The 23,600-nt window shown below is 39.8% G+C and overlaps 2 protein-coding genes across 13 annotated transcripts in view; one reads left to right on the top strand and one right to left on the bottom strand.

Moving 5' to 3' along the window:
* Rhea (Talin_middle and talin-RS domain-containing protein rhea) overlaps window positions 1–14,836 on the top strand; it is a 64,255-nt gene extending 49,419 nt beyond the window's left edge. For 8 of the 9 annotated variants that reach the window (XM_076310931.1, XM_076310929.1, XM_076310930.1 and 5 more), the window contains 5 exons: window positions 394–2,207; window positions 2,550–4,452; window positions 4,677–5,423; window positions 9,721–10,359; window positions 10,776–14,836. In XM_076310931.1, the coding sequence (XP_076167046.1) occupies window positions 394–2,207; window positions 2,550–4,452; window positions 4,677–5,423; window positions 9,721–10,359; window positions 10,776–12,395 (6,723 nt within the window). In that variant the 3' untranslated portion in view covers window positions 12,396–14,836. Of the gene's footprint in view, window positions 1–393; window positions 2,208–2,549; window positions 4,453–4,676; window positions 5,424–6,699; window positions 8,434–9,720; window positions 10,360–10,775 lie in introns of those variants that run through there. The other variant, XM_076310938.1, reaches the window with a different exon arrangement.
* Window positions 14,837–16,916: 2,080 nt separating this feature from the next.
* Spds (Spermidine Synthase) lies at window positions 16,917–23,270 on the bottom strand. 4 transcript variants are annotated; one of them, XM_076312243.1, is made up of 6 exons: window positions 23,161–23,220; window positions 19,763–19,949; window positions 18,864–18,984; window positions 18,319–18,565; window positions 17,937–18,166; window positions 16,917–17,493 (listed from the first exon to the last, which is right to left on the bottom strand). In XM_076312243.1, exons 2-6 carry the CDS (start codon window positions 19,891–19,893, stop codon window positions 17,341–17,343), a joined length of 882 nt encoding a protein of 293 aa, XP_076168358.1. In that variant the 5' UTR covers window positions 19,894–19,949; window positions 23,161–23,220; the 3' UTR covers window positions 16,917–17,340. The 4 variants fall into 4 exon arrangements, with proteins under 4 accessions (XP_076168358.1, XP_076168359.1, XP_076168360.1 ...); XM_076312244.1 differs by lacking the exon at window positions 23,161–23,220 and adding an exon at window positions 20,089–20,631 and having other exon boundaries at window positions 19,763–19,936; XM_076312242.1 differs by having other exon boundaries at window positions 16,918–17,493; window positions 19,763–19,936; window positions 23,161–23,270.
* Window positions 23,271–23,600: the final 330 nt, after the last annotated feature.

The raw sequence follows: 23,600 nt of genomic DNA, 5'->3' as shown, positions 1-23,600 counted from the left end.
TTTGTCACTGTCTTTTCCGTTCCTTTAAAAACGAAAACGTTACAAAATACAAGTTACTCGAGGTTTTCTTCTTTTTTCTTTTTTTACTTAGGTTTTGAGTTTCTTACATGCTTTGAACAACGAATTTAAATCATAAGTTTGGGTACCTGTCTCCCCACATAGTCTAGATCTCACGTTTTTAGCGAATAGAATGTAAAAAGTTTCTTTCTCATTAGCACGTGTACCCGAACTTTCGAGCGGTAGTAACTCGTATTACAATAGGGATTATGTTATGCGTTCAGCACCTTGTCCACAATTCAATTCGTTTATTTCGTTCGAATCTTTTTATTTTACGTACAATTGCACATAACGGTTACATCTCCATGACTGATCATCCCCGTTTGCACATTTTAGCCAAGACAGAACCTCTTGAACGCCGCTTCTCGCGTGGGTGAAGCTTCGCACCAGGTACTGACAACCATTGGCGAAGAGAACGACTCGCACCGGGAACTCCAGGATATGCTCCTCGCCCTGGCAAAGGCAGTTGCCAACTCGACCGCCGCGTTGGTGCTTAAAGCGAAGAACATTGCAGCGACCTGTGAGGACTCTGCTACTCAAAACCGCGTGATATCCGCCGCCACTCAATGTGCTCTCGCGACATCACAATTAGTCGCCTGTGCAAAAGTCGTCGCGCCCACTTTACATTCACCAGCTTGTCAAACGCAGTTGATGAACGCTGTGCGTGAGGTGACCAAGGCTGTCGAAGGCTTGGTCGAAGTGTGCAACGATACCTGCAACGATGAAAACCTTTTGAAAGAATTGAGCGCTGCTGCCAGCGAAGTGAGCAGAACGTTGAACGACCTATTGAATCATATAAAAACAGCCACGAGAGGTGAACGAGCCAAAGAGTCGGTCCAGGAAGGAGCGGTGGAGACAATACTGGTAGCCACTGATAAGTTGTTCGCCAGTACCGGCGACGCCGGTGAAATGGTAAGGCAGGCAAGGGTAGTTGGCCAAGCAACCGCGCAACTGATTCAAAGCATAAAGGGCGAGGCGGAAAGACAAACGGATTCGGAACAGCAACGTCGATTGTTAGCTGCGGCGAAAGTGCTTGCTGACGCCACTGCAAAAATGGTCGAAGCTGCGAGACAGTGCGCCAGCAGTCCTCACGATGCGAAGATGCAGGATCAGTTGCGACTAGCTGCCGAGGAACTGAGAGCGGCAACCACCGCGGCAGCCACTCCGGCCTTACGAAGAAAATTGATCACCAGATTGGAAGCTTGCGCGAAACAGGCTGCCGATACGGCTACACAGTGCATTGTCGCTGCATCAGGAGTTACGCATCACAATACGAACTTGATGAGTCAAGAGGAATTGGCTGCGGAATGTCAAATAATGGTGCAGCATATACCGCATCTGGTGGCCGGGGTGAAGGGTACGCAAGCGCAGCCAGATAATCCTACGGCACAGTTGAATCTGATAAATGCTTCCGAACAGTTCTTGCAACCTGGTACGGCTGTGGTAAAAGCTGCCAGAGCGGTTTTACCGACGGTGACCGATCAGGCTTCTGCTCTACAATTGAACAACACTTCTCAACAATTGGGTGCTTCTTTGACGGACTTGAGATCGGCGGTAACGCGTGCCAGAGAGGCTTGCGGTGGTCTAGAATTAGACGCTGCCGAGGAACTGATCAACAGCTTGAAAGACGAGTTAGGAGAATTTTACAGGGCAGTGGAGGCTGCTTCTTTGAGACCCTTGCCGGACGAAACGGCCGAGTCCACCGCTCTTCGATTGGGTACTACGTCTAAGAACGTTGGGTTTGCAATGGCTCAATTGTTGTCCGCTGCGAAACAAGGAAATGAAAATTACACCGGAAGTGCCGCGAGAGAAACCGCGTCCGCGCTCAAGGATCTTACTTACGCGGTTCGCGGAGTGGCCGCTACCTCGAATCAACCCGAAACGCAGAAGAAGGTGCTGATGACAGCGGACGACGTGATTTTAAAGTCTTTGCGCCTCGTTAAGGAGGCCAGACGTGCTCTGAAGAGTCCGGATAACGCAAGCAACGAAGCCAATTTGGCCGCAGTTGCCAAAGACGTATCGAATTCTTTGAATAAGTGCGTTTCTTGTTTACCTGGGCAAAGGGATGTCGACGAAGCGATCAGGAATATCGATGACATGATTCAGGTTCTTGGTATGAACGAGTTCCCCCAAACCAATAAGAGCTATGGGTAAGTGTATTCATTTAAGTGTCTTTGATAAGATATTTTTACCAAGTAGTACACCGATAGGTTGTTACTTTTCTAGTTCCCATATTCCATGTATTTATCGCTCATTTACATACATTTAAACAGATAACATTGACTCATAAATTTTAATACCTCTAAGCATACTTGTCACAGAAATATACAGTTCTAGAGATTTTACAATACTAAAGAATTTAAATATATTTATAGTGAATGTTGTAGAATATTTTATGTTTTAGATTTTTTTAATAAATTCGTAAATCGACTTTCGAACGAAGTTAAAGGTTCCTCCTTTTTCATATAATTATTTTCCATGAAATTTTCCAGACAATTACAAAGCGATCTGAACAATGCAGCTGCCAACTTGAACGATGCTTCGTCAAACGTAGTCTCATCGGTACGTTATCCAGTGCAATTGGCAAACTCTTCGAAGCAATTCACCAACGCTTTTGGAGACTTGCTGGGTGTTGGAATGGAAATGGCCGGTCAGACAACAATCGAGACTCGAAGCCAAATGGTTGTTTCTCTGAAGAACGTCAGCATGACTTCCAGCAAGCTATTGGTGACAGCCAAATCGGTGGCTGCCGATCCAGGTGCACCGAACGCGAAAAATCAGCTATCGGCCGCTGCTAGAGCCGTGACCGATTCCATCAATTACCTCGTTGACGTTTGTACTTCCGCTGCACCGGGCCAAAACGAATGTGACAACGCAATCAGGAATATCCAATCGATGCGATCGCTTCTCGATAATCCCAGCGAACCGATCTCCGATGCATCGTACTTCGAATGCCTTGAAACAGTAATGGAAAAGAGCAAGAGCCTTGGCGATGGAATGACGGGCATAGCGAATCACGCAAAGAAATCCGAACACGAACAGTTCTCGTTCGCCGTTCGTGGGGTCTCCTCGTCTATTTGCGGATTGATCGAGGCAGCTGCTCAAGCGGCATATTTGGCCGGAGTGAGCGACCCAACATCCGTTGCTGGAAAACCAGGCCTCGTAGATCAAGCACAGTTCTTGAGAGCCGCGCAAGCTATTCACACCGGTTGTCAAAGCCTGGGAAATCCCACGAGCACCGAACAGCAGGTTCTCTCGGCGGCCACTATGATCGCGAAATACACAAGTGCTCTCTGCAACGCTTGCCGCGAAGCTTCGAATAAAACTAGTAACCCAGTTGCGAAACGTCACTTCGTTCAATCGGCCAAGGACGTTGCTAATTCTACGTCCGCCTTGGTGAAGGAGATCAAAGCGCTCGATCAGAATTACTCCGAAGCTAACAGGGAGAGGTGCGCCGAAGCTACGAAACCTCTTTTGGAAGCGGTCGATAATCTGTGTACGTTCGCTGGGTCCCCGGAATTTGCGAGCCAACCTGCAAAGATATCCATCGCTGCCAGAGCCGCTCAAGAACCTATTACCAGTGCTGGGAAAGCTATTATCGATGGTTCGTGCGCCATGGTGCGAGCCGCTAAGAGTCTAGCAGTCAGTCCAAAAGATCCTCCAACTTGGCAATTATTGGCTAATCACAGCAAGAGCGTCAGCGACTCTATCAAGTCTCTAGTTGCTTCTATTCGGGACAAAGCACCAGGGCAGAAAGAATGCGACGCCGCGATCGATAAGCTCTCCGCTAGGATCCGAGAACTGGATGCCGCGTCTCTGAGCGCTGTTTCGCAAGCTCTGGTCCCGCGACGCGAGAACACGGTGCAAGGATTCACGGATCAGATGGAGAGCAGCGCTAGCGAGCTACGAGAGAAACTGGAGCCTGTTCGAACAGCCGCGAAATACGAGGCAGAGCACGTGGGCCACGCTGTCAATCAGATTGCCCTGTATTGCGAGCCACTCGTTTCCGGTGCTATCGGTGCTGCTTCAAACATGGTGCACTCGAAGCAACAAATGGTGCTACTCGATCAAACGAAAACCGTCGCGGAATCTGCGTTGCAGCTTGTCTGCGTAACGAAGGAATCCGGTGGTAATCCAAAGGCTGTCAACTTGCACGCGGAAGTAGACGAAACAGTCGAGTCCACGAAGGATGCGTTGCAAGAATTGCAAAACACTTTGGAGACTATCTCGACATCTAATGGCATCGTTACTGGACTAATCGATACCATTTCTCGGGCAATGGTTCGATTGGAAGATCATCGAATGTCTACCATCGACACGGTTGACTCTTACGTAGATTATCAAACAAGAATGGTGGAAGCTGCCAAAGAGATAGCGCGTCTGGCGCAGGAGATGGTAAGTAATCCGTAACGATAACGAACTATTTACGTGGTACAGGTCAAATCGGAATCAGTCTTGCGAATAACTTACGATACAATAAAAGAAAGTAGTTATTGCTCGTTCGGTTGAGTCTCGGCTCACAACAGGAAGCTTTGATCAGTGATGATTCGATTGTACAAATAGATAACAAGATAGTTAAACCGAACCACAAAAGTAATCTCCATTTCTTTTAATTCTAGTCGACAAAGTCCAGCACCGATGTGGCCAGACTGGGCCCTCTGGCAGTGGACATATCGCACAAATACACCCAGTTGGCTCGCGATACTTCCGGCGCCTCTGCAGCGGCATCAAACGCGGACGTCTCTGCAAGACTTCGCACAGGTGTCCAGGAACTTGGTCGAGCCTGTGCCGACATTGTTCGCGCAGCTGGAACCTGCCAAATGTCACCGGGCGATGCTTACGCTCAAAGAGAGGTTGCAGAGCACAGCAAGATCGTCACAGAGAAGGTGTCACAGGTGTTGGCCGCTCTCCAGGCTGGTTCTCGAGGCACGCAAGCCTGCATAAACGCTGCGAGCACCGTGTCGGGCATCATCGGCGATTTGGACACCACGATCATGTTCGCCACTGCTGGAACATTACACGCGGAGAACGAAGGCGATACATTCGCGGATCACAGAGAGAATATTTTGAAAACGGCCAAGGCTCTCGTCGAGGACACCAAGACGCTCGTAGCGGGTGCAGCCTCGTCCCAAGAGCAATTAGCGGTTGCTGCGCAGAACGCTGTTTCGACGATTGTTCAGCTTGCCGAAGTGGTTAAGTACGGTGCAGCCAGCCTTGGCAGCCAGAATCCCGAAGCCCAGGTGATGTTGATAAACGCGGTGAAGGACGTAGCCTCTGCCCTTGGTGATCTTATACACGCTACCAAAGCGGCCAGCGGAAAGCAGATCAACGATCCGAGCATGGCGCACTTGAAGGACTCCGCTAAGGTAATTGATGCGATCGTTACTTGGGTTTTCTCGCTTTATTCGTGTTTACTTCGATGTTGCGGATGGCCGAGGAGTCTTCTGTTGTTGGCTTGGTATTAACCGATACTGAGACGCTTGAGTGGCAGAGGCCTGTAACGGAATGGCAACATCGAGATATCAGGAAGTAAAGCTTTGTCAAGGATACGTGTGCGTGACTAAAACATAATTTTCGTTATCGATTTCCCGGTTTGGAATTAGGAAAGGTGTTCAGGAAGCAAAGTTTTACCGGGTGTGACAAACAGTCGAGGTTCTACCGCCGTGTACCGCACTTGTTTAAAATTTCATTTCGTTATCGTGTCAGATTTCAATACCGAAATTGATATTTCCGGTTCGGAACGAGAGATCCAAGTTCCGTATCGATGTAAAACGATTCCAATACTCTTTCAATTTGCGAACGTTTAAACATTTTACGAAATATTTCGTCACGGCGCATGTTCTTCGTAGAAAACAAGTGCCAGCGCTTGAATTTACAAGATCGTATAATCCTTGTTCTTTAGTTTACCAAAAGTGCAAGATACACAGGGCCACGCATTAACTATCCGTATTTATACTTTGGAAGCATTAACGAAGATTTTGTGTTCATGTTTAGGATGGGAAACGCTTTACTAAATAACATTAACCGTAGCAGACAGCCACATTAACAGAGATGGGACGAACAACGCAGGAAGCGTAACGTCTCGTTGTCGCAAACCTAACAGTGTCTCACTGTTGTCTCGTTAACTCGCACTAAATCCGTACTTTACACTTAACCACGAACCAGTTCCCTGTTATTTTTTGGGTGGACTTTAATCGATAGATTTTTTTTTACATTGCCTCTAACCGACTTCATTGACAATCCACTGAAGAAAGATACAGAGGAGAAACGTTCGACGGGTCTCACTCGCGGGGTATTGCCGATTTCTCGAGCCTTGATAGAGCAAGTAATCATCGTCATTCGCCTTGACCAAATGAACACATTCACGTTATTAAAGTCCACCTTGCACTCTCTCCTTCGTACGGTTTTCCATCTTTTTTCTTTCGTGTGTGTGACATACTCGATCTGTGTTCCCTTAATGGAAAGTATGTAGACGCTGTGCAAGAACAGAACCGATGTTTGCTTCACCGGTAAAGAGAATCTCCGGCTTGTTTGCTTGTTGATGATGAGATTTACGCGATTACGATTAGTAAAACATTTGTCACGAACGGTGGACTTTAATGTGAGTTTCATTGACGATTTTGGTCTGGGCGATTCGGATAGGTGTTAGAACAGCAGCTACACCAGCAGCTGATGCCTCTGAGTGACGTCGGCGGCTCGGAGTCCGAGTGGTTCGTGTCCGATCAAGAGGAGGAGCTGATACGTCTGCTCTCAGCCTCCGAGAGCGAGCAACCGTCTCAGCGAACTTCCGATTTGCTGTTGCTCATGTAGCGGAAGCCCTGAGCCTCTTTCTCGAGTCACGTTCTTATCGTCATTTCGATCGGTTCCCGTTGAAATTGCCATCTAACCCTTTCGGTACACTAGGTAGCTCACTCGCACCGATATTTTACTTTGCGAATGATTCCAGCGAAACGAGACTTTTGGAGGAATCTGCTCGTTAACGTGTTCGCCACCGAGGATAATTTTCATCGTCCCAGCATGATCGTTGGTCCTTCTTTGGAACACGAATAGATCATATCATTCTGTCGTACAACGTTAAACTCAACGAAGCTGTGTTTACCAAAGTTGGATGAAACTTAGTTGGCCGTAGTACGCCCAAGTTTAATTGACCGCTCAAGGCCACCTCTTCTCCACCCCCCACCCCCACCCCAACTACGAACGACACGTCACAAATTACCGTCTCTTTTATCGCATCGTTACAATTTTAGAGGGCCTTTCATGTCAGAGGGACGCAAACACATCGTTCTTGACTCGGTTCCAGTTGCAGTTTTAAATCCGATTTAATTTCAGTTTGCTCAAATTCTGCCACAAACTTAAACCGCAGCATATTATTAACTACGTTACACGTAACATAACATACTCAATATATATATGTCTATTACTAATTTTTTCTTGTTTATTTTTATATTACTTTGTCTTTTATGTACACTTAAGGCCATCCGTTTCTTACAGCTCTGGTTTAAAGCCTTCTAGCGAAACTAAAACGAAACACGATTTACTTGCGCCGCTAATAGAGGGCAGACATTGGTGGCGACCATTTTGAAATTTTTAAATATGCTTGCAGCGGAAAGCTCGCACCTTTTGCGCGAAGAGATAAAAAATAGACTTCCTAAACGGTAGGGTAGGGTTAACACTTAAAAATAGCCTTGAATGGCCAGTGGAATTTGTGTCTAATGCAGCTTGCTTTTGTGTTTGCGAGTCAGAGAGAGTACATTTGAAGATTTGCATGGGACATTTGGAAGGTAGAGCGATGGTGTAGCTGAATGGTGGGGATGGGTCGTCGGTAACCTTGAGCGACCAATTGATTTTGTTCCGACTCCAGTACTTATACTCGGTGCTCTTTTCTTTTATCAACCGTACTTACAGCCTTAAACACATAGATGGTAATACGTTATAAATGATCTAATCGAACCTAATGGTAGTAGCAAGGGATGGTCGACACGGTGACGAATACGTTAAATGTTATTCCAAATAAATTCTCTAGTCTATGGTACGATGATGACCTTTTTACTGCTATCCAGAGATCGCAAACTACATTTTCGTATTATGTACACATTCAGTCTCGAGACGTAAATTATTATAATCTTGAAAGCCAGAATAAATGGTAAAACGAAAGTCAAGGCTTTCGAAGGTTGTCTAGTATAGCACCGAAAGGGTGAAATAGTTCTGTATCAAGTGGCTGATTATTTTCCATCGCAGAAAATATGAAATTAAATATAGAATTTTCGGCTGGACAAGGCCAGTAAAATTTATAGTATATTGGTCCACTGCAACGAGAACTTGGTGACGAATTTGTATGAAAATTTGCATTTTACAGTTCTTCTACTGTTTGTTTCACTATAAAAGCATTTATATTTTAGAGAGTTTCTTTTTTCTTGAGGTTTGAATGATAATCGAATGATAGTGACAAGATACGCTTCTGCTACATTTTTATATTCATTCACTTATTCGTTTCTTACTACACAAACAATTGTATCGTGCTTTAGTTTCAGTATTACTTTCACGATATCAACTTAGCCTGTACTTTACTTTGTACCATACTTCATCTTTCCTTCTTTCTTTTTTTTTGTAACGACAAAATAAATCATCGAATTTTTACATTACATCTTTAAACGAGTTCATTAATCATCCGTGGCAGGAATTTTTAAAACGAACCAGCTTTAGGTACGTACATTCCAGTTGCAAACGAGTGTGCATTAACCATTAATCGCACCGTGCTTAATGCTTGGTCAACTAATTACAGATCAATTAATTATACGCATCCTTTTCCATCGTGAACGCATAAAATGTAAATTTACAGCATTCGAATAAATTCTATCATATAGTGTGTTAATAACCTTTTTGTTTCAATCGTAGATTAACAAATTTATTCAGTAAGTTATCCATTACTTGTGGATTGTTAAACAAATATTATACACGGTATGTAATATTACACATAAAATAGAATACGAAAAAAAAAAAAAAAAAAAAACAAAATATATTATCAAACGAATAGCAGACAAATAGAATATGTTAGGTAAATGTTGTCATTAATTTGATAATAGATACTTGAAAAATTTCATTACAATTGCAAATCATTTTACATTTTCTATACGAGTCGTCGATTTGAAAATTAACAAAGGAGACTGATTTATTGAAATAGTTTATGCTTCTCTATTTTTTGGTGCTCTTTCATACAGTGACACTAAATTTAACCCCTTTCAATGTTTCTTCTTAAATCTAATAATAATAATAATAATAATAGTAATAATAATAATAACAACATTAAAATTACGCTAACAACAGTAGCTTTTCAAGACCAAAGTCCTTGTATAGCAGAATTTTGTTGCCAAATTATTTAAACAGTACGGCCGACATAATTACATAAATATAACAAGCACATTAACCCCGTAACAAATATTGTGTACAGTGTCCTGAAAGTCACGTAATCTGGACTCTTTGTATTAATGAATATCTCGAATGGTAAAACAAATAGTCCTCGAGGTATGTGATTTTCAGTTCATCAATTTTTCTTCGATGAGTACATTGGAAACAGTACCCAGACTATCGATAGATCGTTACAATTATAGTATAACCGATTACAAAGGAATGTTTTTTTAATTTTCGTTATTTCTTCGTCTTCAGGTGATGGTGACCAACGTAACGTCACTCTTGAAAACGGTGAAAGCCGTGGAGGACGAACACACGCGTGGTACCAGGGCTCTAGAATCGACCATCGAGGCTATAGCTCAAGAAATCCGCGCCTTGAACACACCCGAGACTCAGAAGACAAACGTAACTCCGGAGGATCTGGTTCGTTGCACGAAGAGTATCACGATATCGACCGCGAAAGCGGTGGCCGCGGGAAACAGTTGCAAACAGGACGACATAATCGCGGCGGCCAACATGGGACGAAAAGCAATCAGCGACATGCTGATGATTTGCAAAGGAGCGGCATACAATTGCGCAGAAACCGCTGAGCTTAGGGACAGGACTCTTCAGGCTGGTCACGATGTCGCGATTAATTACAGAGAACTGTTGCAAGCTATTCTTCAAATAGCCTCCAGATCTGGCGACGCTAAGCACACTCTACCAGCGATTTCGCGTAAGATCGCCCAGAGTGTCACCGAGTTGGTAGCAGTGGCCGAATTGTTGAAGGGCAACGATTGGGTGGACCCTGATGACCCAAAAGTCATTGCAGAGAACGAGTTGCTCGGTGCTGCTGCCAGCATCGATGCCGCTGCTAAAAAGCTTGCCAGTTTAAGACCAAGGAGAAGCATACAGGTGAATGCTTTGTTTCGTTGACTATAGATTTGTAACACGGTACACGATTTAAGACCACTTCTGTTTAGTTTGACGTCAGGTTTCGAGAAATATAGAAGCACGTTGCGAAGAACCGGAAGGCAGGTCTGATCTCTGTAAGATATGTTTGATATTCTTGGTTGTTTTTTAAATGATCGACCAGGAATCAAACATATTATTATGGCGGTCAGAAGAATCGACGAATGTTCTTTGTGCAGGGTAAGATTTGTAGGGGCGAGTTAATCACGAGTACAATGACATTATTGCTGATTACAATATTAAATAGTTGCAATCTTTATATACGAAATGTGTACATAGAATTATCTGTAGATTTAATACAGTTAAATTTATATTACCCGGAATCGATTCTTTATTTTGTTTCATTTTTTACTTTACAGGAAGCTAACGAGGACATGAACTTCGATGAAATGATTCTAGAAGCGGCAAAATCGATCGCAGCCGCGACATCAGCTCTTATCAAAGCAGCAAGCGCGGCTCAAAGAGAACTGATAGCAACAGGAAAAGTTTCCCGAACACCTTTAACCAGCTCCGATGATGGTCAATGGTCCGAGGGATTAATTTCTGCCGCGAGGATGGTCGCAGCCGCAACTCATAGCCTCGTAGAATCGGCAAACGCCCTTGTCCAGGGTGTCAGTTCCGAAGAAAAGTTAATTTCCAGCGCGAAACAGGTCGCCAGTAGCACAGCACAGTTATTAGTAGCTTGCAAAGTGAAAGCAGACCCGGACAGCGAGAGTACAAAGCGTTTACGGGCAGCCGGAAATGCTGTGAAACGTGCTACGGACAACTTGGTGAGAGCAGCACAGCAAGCTATCCAGCAAGAAGAAGATCGTTCTTTGATTCTGAACCGTAGAATGGTTGGTGGAATCGCCCAAGAGATTAATGCCAGATCAGAGGTTCTACGCATCGAGCGTGAACTCGAGGAAGCCAGAGGTAGACTCACGGCGATTCGTCAAGCTAAATATAAGAACCGACCAGATCTAGGTGACACAGATACGGAAGGCGACCAAAGCGGTTACGAAAGTTATACAAAGTACGAGACCAGAGCCTTTGATCCTCATGGACAGATGAATCAGAATTTGGATCAACTGCAATCAACAACGCACAGCATCAGTCAACAACTGGCTTCTGATAGACAGACCTTGGTTAGCCCCGAGAAAGTTTACTCCACGCAAAGCACTTTGGAAAGAAAGATGAAGGATAGTCAGTATCGATCCTCAATGGAGAGTCAGTATGGATTAGTCGAGAAGAAATACAACGATAATCAGTACGACAGCAGAAGGTACACCTCGGAGAGTCCCTACTCCATGGACAAAAAAATTGTCGTGGACAGTTCACCCGGACAATACAGTTCGATTGAGAGAAAAATCAACCAGGAGAGTTACGGTACTACGGAAAGGAAACACATGGAAGGACCTTACGCACCCGTGCACACCATGACTTATTCGCCGGTCTCTCCTACACGCAAGATTTTCCAAGAGCAACAACAACAACAATATTCTTATGAAAAATACGCCCAGGACCAATATTCTGCCGACGACCGATCTTACGAACAAAAATCTTATTCTCCCAATCAAGAACACAAATATTACAGCGATTCTATAGACAGATTCTCAGGTCACAGTCCTATGAGCACTTTTCGATCGGAGAAACACACGGAGGCGCAGCGTTTCAGTAGCCTTCCTCAGAATCAGACTTTCAGGAACGTCGAAAGCAAAACTATTCCTGGTGGCAGAATGGAAACGATCACGACGAAAATGTACAGTTCTACACCTGGAAAAACTACCAGCTCGAACTTCGAATCTACGCAGGAGACCAAAGAGTACGCAACCTCTGGTAACGAGTTATCCACGTTCAAAGCTATCGATAATGACGCTCACGAGGAGCGTACAACGAAACAGTCGATGACACACAAAGTTACTGAAAAGAAAACTGTTACCATGACGATGTCCAGTCGGCAGGAGTCAAACACGAAGACGTTCCGATTCGAGGAGAAATAATTAGGAAAAGAAGGAGAAGAACGAAGCATCTTGATAGAAATGTTTTGGAATAGCAAGTGTTCTTTGTGAACAGTGTGGAGACTGCATCGAAATTGTTATTTGGTGCACAAACGAGCTATTAAGATGATTGCTCGTAGGGCCTTTGTAATATTCTGTACAAGAAAGGGGAAGCGTCCCTGATGGTAATTAATTATTATACATATTTTGATATGACAAGCTGCGGTAACCCGGCGATATCGTTTGACGGATAACAGGATATTGTGAGAAATGAATTAATATTAATGAGGTGGATAAGGAAACGTCTAGAGCTTAAAGATTGAGGTCTCATTTGCTATTTTTTGTTGTTGGTAGAGTAGGTAGAACTAAATATTGTACAATTTAACTGTCTACTTTCACTCTAAGCATATCATATTAGTCCAAGTATTTTCGTGTGTTTAGAGTGAAGATTGGCAGCTGTGAATTGGGAAATCTGACATTTCTGAAATGAAAGTAGATCGTGTTACATATTGGATAATCTGTGTTTAGTGTTGTACTACATTTAGGGAATCTGGGGATAGCTTCTTGGTGGCTTTGAATAGCCAATTGATTGCCAACTATAACAATCGACAAAAGACGTACGACTTCTATTAACACAATCGTTAACCTTTGATACTTGGATATATTTGTACTGTTTCCTGGCTGACAATCGATATTAGAAATTAAGAAACCGAAAAAGAATTAGCATTAACTAGTACGTACATTTTCCTTATTACTATGATGTATTTTTAATGTCGGTAAATATTTTTACTACAGTCGAGTAACGTTTGAAGATTTAAACGTTACGTTGAAATTGAAAAGGAATTAAACTGTTCTGTTGATTGAAAACGTACGACGGAATGCTTGCATCGATGGGGTCAATTAAAAAACGAAACTCCTTGCACGAACAAAGTTTCGAAGAAACAACTACACAATTCTACGCATGAAGGATTCGTCCCCAGTATGTTAAAATGCATCTTGGCGTCTTTGTATGATAATCTTCGTGATGAAACGATAGAGAAGTGTCCTTAGATAGAAATAACGTGTGCTTTCGAAGTTAGCCTTTTTAAGAATAATTATCGGCTCGATACGATGGACAGTAACCGTCCCGTTCACACGAGTGAATTTGAAATTTATTTAGTATAAGAAGCAAAATCGTTCATTTGATAATCTGATTTTTATATAAAATCACAAAAAGTACGTATTGATAGTTTTTTGATCTTTTGATATAATTTGATATTCACTTTTGTCTTTTGAGAAACTTTTAAAAATAATATTTTGAAGTAAAACAGAATTTTTACAACGACCTAATAAATAAGAAAAATATTCGTTTGACTAACAACAACTTACACAAAACATCTACACGCGAAAAATTGTTGAAGCCCTTCCTTTGACATACGATTAGAAATCGTCGAACACCGCAGTGAAGCCACGACCGATTGAATTTAGTTCTAATTTATCATAATTTTAAGTTTAAGGCCACGGATTAACAAGAGAAGCAACATATCATTTAATTTTATTAACTTTCCGAGACCGTGTGGCGTCGACCCTCGGTGTTTTCATCCCCTTCCCTTTTAACATTTTCTGTTTTCGGGATTAACATTAATGTTTAAGTACGCCTTTGTTCGTTCGCTTTAACCTGTATTTTTCTTTTACGTATATTGTTTCACCACTTCCTGCTGTTGCGTGATTTCGTTTAACGTTTAATGGCGGTGGCTCGGTTTCGATAATTTCATCGACGAATAATCAATCGTCGGCCTTTTTCAGTCAGGACTGTCCAACTTAACAAAAATATTGAATGAGTGGAAAGCATAATGTATCTGTCGCAAAGTTCATCTTCATTTTTTAATTCAAGGTTTTTTTTATTTCTTCTTGTTCTACTACAGAAAATGACAAAACAGTTCGGAAACTTTGAACAATTGGACTGCAAAAAGTGGAAGAAACACTTGTTCACAGGAGCAATCCTGCGTAATTTAATTGATTAAGATTTTATGACTTTTTAACAAGTTTTACGACAATCTTTTATAAAATGTAGTTTATTTATGACTCGTAGATTTCTCTGAACTTTTTATTCTTTTATCGAGTAGAACACGTGTATATGTACTTTGACCTTGAGCTTGAATGAAAGGTGTATTTGTGGCATCGTGAGACGCGATTTATTTACACATTGTAAATTATAGTATACCGAATGAATGAGCAATGGGGCATATTGGAATAAAACAAATCTGCTGGTAGAGTAGAGCTGAATGCGACATTTTGAGAGTGAACAATGAAAAGGTGAGAAAAAAAAAATATTGTATTGTAAAAATGTTAGAGGAACGGTCAATTTATTTTTGTTACTGCATAAATTAAGCTTTATTACAAGTTTCTAAGGAACTAATTAATTACGAGGTAACAGAAGAAAATAAAACTACCAATTTAATGCATCTCAAGTTGAAAATTAAATGACTAAAGTCCACAAAGTCGTATGAAATTTCGAGAATATAATTTTAAACGGTTGATTTTGAATTTAGTAAAATCAAAATGATCGAAATATGATGTTTCGAAGTAAAATTGTATATAAATACACATAGCTTTAACCCTAGATTACAAGCCAAAACGCTTAACGTACTCGTCATTAATAAAATATATTAAATTATTTTTCTTTTATAAAAAAATTAAATTGCTATTTTCTCATACGTAATAAAATTGTATAACTACCAGTAAGTCACATTACTTACCAAAACTGAAATTTCCTTTTTTGAAAGTAACCGTAACGTGTCATTTAATGTTAAAATAAGACAGATTGCTAATTGATCACCTTTTCTGGAAGTAGATTAATATTAGAGAAAATGTCTTGTACATTATTTTAGAGCGTTAAAAAGTTAAACAATTCATGACGATCGACAATAGCAAGCTCTTTTTTTTTTAAATTCAACTATTGCTTTTTGTTTATTTTGTTCGTCTTCTTTTCAATGTACTTTCTGGTCTATTTTTCTTTTCCAGTTTTTGCATACCTAAGCTAAATTCGATCTTTCTGTATATTTCTCTTTATGTATTTTTTGCAGGAATGTTTCCATTTCTTCCATTTTACCATCATTCTAAATTAACAATAGCTTTCTAATGGTTTTCTAGTCTATTTCTCTCTTTATATTTCTGCAATTCAGACAATGCACATGGACATAGCCCGAAACTGTTTGTTACGCAATATTTCGCTTCTCAACTATTGTCGATAAAAATTGGTCATCTTTCAAACCGTGTTCTGTCTTATTCGGTCGCGGTACAATATTATCCGGATATTGTTGCTGCCTCTCTTTTTCTCTGATTCTCGATATATATGAACAGAAACGAACTCGACTCGTGATCAGTTATCCGGGAAGTAGTGTATTTGTGCTCAGATCTAGATTATTCGATAACTTTTTGACGTAGTTGCCTTAAGATTCCATAATTTGTCGGTTCTTCTTCCCGTTAATTTTGATTAAAATGAATAGTAATCAAAGGTTAAAGCAACATGTGATTTTACCGAAGGAACGTCCAAAGAGCATCGAAGTTTTACATAAAATGCGAGAATGGTGAGTGAGTTTGGTATATAGTAAACGCTTTTAAGAAAAGAAAAAAAATATTATTTTAGGAAAGTTACTGAAGCTTGGAGATTGGTAGGGGAGGCCGATGCTTGAAAAACAGGCCTGTTCCAAGTGATCGATTAGTGCAATTATTGTTAGTCTTTCGAAGTTAGATGGAGAATTGTAAATAGATATTAGATATTCCGCACGATGGTCGTTATCGTCGCGTGCAATCGAAGATTACGAAAAAGGAAAATACGAAAAGTGCCTAAGTGTTTTATGAGCTGCCGCTTTTTTCACGTGCTCGTAGTAAACGTAGTTTTTCAATATTACCAAAAATCGAATGCTTTACTAATGTTCGGATAGTACGATCACAAAATAAAAAGAAGGAAGGAAAATTCTTTTACAGAAAAGAGATCGTCTCAAATAGCGAATAAAAGCAGATCTTTTATTGTCAGACTTTTCCAAAGTAATTGCGTATATATATATGTGTATATATACATTATTGCATTTAGTATCATATATTTTGAGAACGATCGCCAATCGTATTTTTATTTTATATATGTATACCTATATAGATGTGTGCCATGATACATAAGAAAGTATATATACATAAATGACAGAAATAATGAATTATACAAGACAATTATGCGATAGATGGTATATTATATATTCTATGTATATCGTTAATGTATTCAAGTGAAAACAGGCAACGAGAGCGTCTTTACAATTTTAACATTTGCAGCATTGTTTTTGATCATTCAAATATATACACAGGATATGTTTAATCGTTACTTTTAGTACAATCGATTAAGTCTTACGCATCTATTATGGCGGAATGTTATACAAGTTGTAATATTATATTATATTATATTATATTATATTAATTATATTATATTATATTATATTATATTATATTATATTATATTATATTATATTATATTATTATTGCTTTATTTTCCTTATTAATTATGTATATTATCATTAAGAGCAGCGACGCTGATCGATATAACGAATATTATTTTATTACTACATATATTACAGTGAAGTTTTGCAAATATACATATTAGCCTTATTACATTCATGTAATAAAGAATTTTTAATATTTTGTTGTTATATTATTGTCGTTGCCTCGATCTGAGCACAATGAGTGTATGGTTTACACAAGAGATTCAATGTCAACATCTTTAACGATGCATATTAAATATATTAATTTAGCTGCTGGTGTGTATATTTTAAAATTAAATTGATCTTTGTAGGTACAACGATTCCGTGCAGTTTAACGCAGCTAGAGGGAATACGATACGAACGATTCGAGTGTGTTGTACTAACATTCTTATTAAATTAGGTTCACCCATATTCGTACGCTTAAATTTTAAAGTGGACAGTTACTTGTCGTCGTTCGCTTGGTGTAATGCTTTCCTTATGAACCTTGGCAAAACGAATGCAGCTCGATGCACTTCGTCGTCGTAGTATTTCATTTTCATTTGATCGAGATCACTGTCGCTGAAAACTTTTGTCGGTTCTTTGAAATTCGTTTCCTGAAATTGATGTTTCGAGGTAAATAATAAACATTTAAATTAGACCAGCAAGGGTGGTAGTTAATTCGAAGAAGAAACGTGAACAAAAATTATTTTACCATTCATTAACGCAATTGGAAAGATGCAAAGGAAACAAATAAATAAGAAATTTACTTATGGAATACTTTAAATTGTAAGAAATAAGATCGATGTAATTAAAGCTTCAAATTATTTCAATATTATTTATTGTATAATGGACGTTTGTAAACACGATAAATGCTTGTATTTAAACCTGGTATTTCAAATAATTCAAGATATTTGGAAAAGTCTGTGAATGTTGTATTTCTTTTTATTTTTGTACGCGTGAGTTCGTTGCAATTTAATTCCAGGTAAAACAAATTCGGTATCGAAACAGAGTAAAGAGAGTATGCTGTGTTAGTTTTATGGAAAATGTGTGTACTTACAACGCTTAAACCACCGAGAACGAAACCAATTTGTCCTGTAGGATAAGTCGGTACAGCCACGATTCCATAAGACGCGACCGGAAATGCAGATTTACAGTGCAGTAGAGTTTGAGTTACGTGATCAAGATTGGCCCATGCAGTTCCTGCTTGACTGCAGACAATTCCACCAGGTTTCAATGCAGTTTTCATTAAACTGAAGTACGATGCTTGGAACAAACACTCTGCTGGACCTAAATTTATAAATACATCCTATTTGATTTCGCGCAAAGAATTGCTCTTAGCGTTAAAAAAAAAAAAGAAAGTAAAACCATACTACAGAATTTATTCGTTACAAAATCAATTGTACGATTCTGATACGTTCCATTGAATAAATAGTGCTCACCGATAGGATCGCTGCTATCTGTAATTATAACGTCGAATTGTCCTTCGTGTTGTTTCAGAAATTCAAAACCGTCACCTATATTAAGGGTGACTTTGGGGTGGTCGAGCCCTGCACCTAACAAAGGCATGTATTTCTTAGACACCTCCAACACTTTCACGTCGATTTCCACTTGCACGATCCTTTCAACTTCAGGATGTTTTGCAACTTCGCGGGCGACCCCGCCATCTCCACCTCCGACTATTAAAACCTGTCGCAAAATTCAATGAACAAATTAACAAAGGACTGAAGAATTTTACGTTCGAATTAGAATTTATAGACAACATCGGTATTTAAAACTGACAATGATCATCGATCGAGATTGTCAGGTGAAGAACCGATAATGTCAAAATCGTAACGATCATTTTATTTGCGAACGAAATGATTTTCTACAATTAAAACGAACAACGACATAATATTACATTTCACAAGGACGATATAAATAAAAGGAAAATTCAAAGAAATTTTCCGAGTCTTATTACAATATTTACTTAAATATGATATCTTACAGTTTTTGGATTCGGATGGCTGCACAGTGGTAGAAAAGCAATCGCCTCTTGGTATGAAAATTCGTCCTTCTCCGTGCACTGTATGATTCCATCTAAAATTAGGGCCTTTCCATGTGATTTCCTGTATATATGAAATTGAAACAATTGTTTCTTAATTGCATATTATCTGCTTCTTTGTTTATTGTATCTCCCCATTCAAGGTTCGGTTACTGTATTTCTTATTCGATATATCGAATTTATGGGAAAAGAAAGTGTATAGTATCGATGAATGTTTTCGTTTCTGATAATCGTATTAGAAATGCGAAGCAAATGAACGGAATGATCAAAGCTATTAATCAGAAGAAGTTTTCAATTTCTTTATCCATTGTGCACTTGTACAACCGTATAGATTTGTAACAACCACGATATCAAATATTCTCTAACTTTTTTTTCCTTTTAACACCACTACTATATGGTAGTCTATTTTTTCCTCTTACATTTAACACATATTAAATCTTACATTTTACACTTATCACTTGCATTCGTTTATTTCGTAAACTTTTCCCTCCAAAGGGCACACAACCAAAAAGCGGAACATTAAATTACGATTATAATAATATTCGGTGATCGACTACGATACATTCTAATTGGTATCGCTATCCAAAGGTGTCGTCTATTTTGAAAATTATTGGATCGTCGGATATCGTGACAGGTTCGAAAAGAGAAGAGTGTCGCCACTCCTCGTAGCTCATCCTTACGAAGTTGCAAAGCTATCCGGATAAAACAGCAAATCGGTGATCTGCGCGTGCACGGAACACTTCAAACTTCGAGTAAATATTTTTTCTTCCTCGACATCGCACGGAACTCGTATTTCGTTCGCTTCGCACGAAAATGGAAGAACTACTGCAGTCAATATTTACGTTTGAAGCACCATCACGTCCTGATACTGCGAACGTTCCCGATGAAGTATTTTGACTACTTCGAGGGATAACGAAACACCTGGCCACAGATCATTGATTTCACTGAACCAGCCGGGTTTCATCGTGTCCATTTTTCCTAGCAGTCGAGCTGGAGCCTGCTCCTTTGATATTCAACTGAAAGCAGAGACTGTCGGTCGGTTAATCGTGGAAGAGGAAAATAAAACCGCAAGACTTTTATGCGGTCAAACATGTTTCCGTACGACGCGTCCTCCGCCTCCGTGCCTTTCGGAACTTGACGCAAAAGTATAGCAAAACTCGTTCGTCACCTGTGTATTCGCCCGTAGTGTTTGTCAGATATGTAAGCTCGAGGTACAGCAACGGTTCGAGTTCAATGTGAAAGTAATGTGGAATTTTCGAAAGTATTCATCGAGTATTCGTGTACTACAGGGAGCCGGTAAGTTGGCGTGTCTAAGAAATGTGAGTCCGATTGGCCACGGTAGAGCATTCTCGCCATCTCTCACGCGCAATTTTCGGTATTGGCCGTTCATCGTTACAAATAGGATTACATAACGAAGAGAAGGTATCGGCGTACCGAGATCGAGCGAGATCGAGCGAAATGGAACGAACCGAACGGTACGACGAACTTCATTGGCGTATCCACGGTGTACACTTAAATAATATAACAGAGAATCCATGGTTTTTAATTAACATTTTGAATTTTGAACGATTAGAAACGATTCGATCCGAGTTAGATTTGTTTCTCAGAGTATATTCGAGGAAACATTGCTATCGATTTGGGAAAATTTTTCCGGTGATAGTATATTCAAATACGATCTCGTATCCGTGGTTTTTAATTAACATTTTGAATTTTGAACGATTAGAAACGATTCGATCCGAGTTACATTAGATTTGTTTCTCAGAGTATATTCAAGGAAACATTGCTATGGATTTGGTAAAATTTTTCCGGTGATAGTGTACTCAAATACGATCTCGTATCTATGGTTTTTAATTAACACTTTGAATTTTAAAAACGATTCGATCGGAATTACGTTAGATTCACGTTAATCGGGATAAATTCATAATTATCGTGTTTTCTTACGCTACTTCGAGGCAGTGTGCTTTTATCGAAAATACAAGCACTATCATCGTTATACTTAACGTTAAAGTTTAACTTTAGTTTGTAATATTGAAATAAGAATGAATAATATGGTAAAGAGAAACACTAAAATAAAAATACAAACTGAAAGGGAAACACTAAAATAAAGACACAAACTGAAAGAGAAACGCTAAAATAAAGACACAAACTGAAAGAGAAACACTAAAATAAAGACACAAACTGAAAGAGAAACGCTAAAATAAAGACACAAACTGAAAGAGAAACGCTAAAATAAAGACACAAACTGAAAGAGAAACAAAACGTTAAAATAAACGATTAAAATTGCCGTGGATAATATCGCTCGAAATTGTAACGATTTTAAAGAAGTAGTTTAATTTTCCCCATTCAGTTGCGGAGCGTGTGTTTTTTGGAAAATTGTTCAGTCTTCAGGAGTTTACGATTGCTTGCAATCATAAATAACTCGAGTCTCCTAACAGTCACTCCAATGTTCAGCGGGGACATAAACTCGAGTTACACGTGGGCAGATACTCGAACCAAGTCGGTGTAGAAAATAATAAATTGAATTCAAAGAAATTCGTAACAGAGTCGATGAAAATAAATTGTAATAAAATATAAGAATGAATATGCGTCCTATGGATATGTGAATCCTAGTACTATATCAACGCGTGCCGCTAAAAAGTTTCTAGTTGTAACTTATAAGCGGGGACAATGTGTGAGTCAAAGTGGGGACAGGTAAAGGGAACGAAATACCCTTCTTGCCCTTCTGTCGTCTCGCTCGCCAACTTACGAGCTCCCTACAGTACGTAATGACGCGTAGGTCCTCGTACTCTTGTAACTATTACTAAAAGTAGTCCATCTTCGAAGTTCGTTGTATCTCCGAGTCGAAGTACACGTCGTTAATTGTTCTTAGTACTTTTGTAACGCTGTTTAATTCTACGCTACGTTTGCAACATTTTTTAAGGAACAGAGTACCAAAAAAGGAAACTACGATCGAAAATTACTGAGCTTCCGTTGCGATCGAGGGAAATTGGAAAAGTTGAATACAAGTGCATTGTTACAAAATGTACAACACGAAACAGATACAATATCGTAAACGAAGTACAATTAAAGAAGTCGTTTACAGACTGGACACAAATATCCAGGTAGTATATTGAAAATTTGATAAACTAGGTTCGTCGATTAAATAATTAATGAAATCCAATGGAATTTAACCGATGTTGTCTTTCGTTGAGTTTACCTCTCTGAAATTAATTACTGACAAATTTTGGTACACTCTTCTCCGTAATTATCGGCAACGTTTGTCTCAAATGTTCGCAAGGAATTGCGAATCGAGTTTCTAAATTTGTATCAGTCAAGAATTGTGGTAGGGGTACGCTAAAAAATCTTATCGTAAATTCAGCGTAGTTAGATTTTAAAGATTTATGTAGACGCACAATCAATTAGCACGTGTTTACTGAACATCGTGCCCTTCCGTTGCGAACGACAGGTCTGATCGATCGTTGCAAAAAAAAAAAAATAAAATAAAAAATAAAAAACAAATTCTAACGGCTCGATAATTTAAAATATCGCTAAAAAACATAAATCGAAGGAAACAACATACGTATACGTTTTCACGAGATTGGCGATAACGCTACAATTCCCCTGCACGGTGAATCTTTTTGTCAGAAGTAAACAAAAATATTTAGCTTCGTTAAAAGGGGAACGACTGACCGACAAAGTGCGTAGTTAAAAATCTGTGGTCAACTGTCTTCAAGAGCAGCGCCACATTAAACTTAAAATACCTCTTTAATCGTACTTGAATTACTTCAATGTCATTTCCTATATTTTCTCGCTAGCGTAACACAAGGCAAAGTTTACTCACAAAGATATATATGTATATATATATTACTACACACGTATTCTGTTTTGCGATCTGACTTCCAGCCGAGTCTTACGTTCGCGAAAACATACATCGCAAGATTTCGTAAGACGCGTAAGTAAATAAAATCCACTCCAGTTCATCATCGTGTTTTGAGAACGTTTCGTATCCCGGTGAACGTAAATACGATATTTGTCCAACATTCGTCACCGATACACGAAACGATTACCAGCTCGAAACGTGACAAATGGTTTCGCACATTCTGACACAGAGACAATTCAACGAGTACTCGTTGTTCACGGGTGAGATGTATCTCAACGACGAGACCGTAGGTACGCCTCGATAAAAGTGGTTGCATGAAATGAAACTTTTATTTCTTCGGCGATAATAGAAATTCTATGGTCGATAAATGTGTATACGTACCGTGAACGACCAACGAGTCAGCGGCGCGACCTTCCAAACGGAAGCACGAGCAAGACTAACGAATGGAAACTTGACGAAAGTTTACTTGCCAAACGGACGGTGGTTCTTATCAGCCCCTGTCCCCCTGTATGTTCCTCAATGATGATTCATGTACAACCACGATTAAAATAACCTATACGCGCCAAGCGTATTACCGAAATCGAAATATCTCGGCTCTAGCGTCCAAGAAAGATTAAAACTAGTAAGATAGTACGGGACTCGTCGTTACGGAATTTACATATTTAGACGGATAATAAATTCTTTCATCGCAAGGAATCGTTTAATACACTCAAGGATGGAATTTGCCCTTGACATGCTCCGTTTGATTAAATAATTTAAACCCAGACACATGGAAATTCTGAGCGATTTATAAATATCGGTGTAACATGGAACCTTGAAAA

This window comes from Ptiloglossa arizonensis, chromosome 5 (genome assembly GCF_051014685.1).
Source record: "Ptiloglossa arizonensis isolate GNS036 chromosome 5, iyPtiAriz1_principal, whole genome shotgun sequence".
Classification (NCBI taxonomy): domain Eukaryota; kingdom Metazoa; phylum Arthropoda; class Insecta; order Hymenoptera; family Colletidae; genus Ptiloglossa; species Ptiloglossa arizonensis.
This window is presented reverse-complemented; position numbering and strand designations above follow the sequence as displayed.

Coding starts and splice junctions, on each gene's coding strand:
- Spds (XM_076312242.1), bottom strand. CDS start 19,893: ATGGACACGATGAAACCCGGCTGGTTCAGTGAAATCAATGATCTGTGG. Junction 18,167..18,318: donor AGATAGCAGCGATCCTATCG/GTGAGCACTATT, acceptor TTATAAATTTAG/GTCCAGCAGAGTGTTTGTTC. Junction 17,494..17,936: donor TTCTCGGTGGTTTAAGCGTT/GTAAGTACACAC, acceptor CATCAATTTCAG/GAAACGAATTTCAAAGAACC.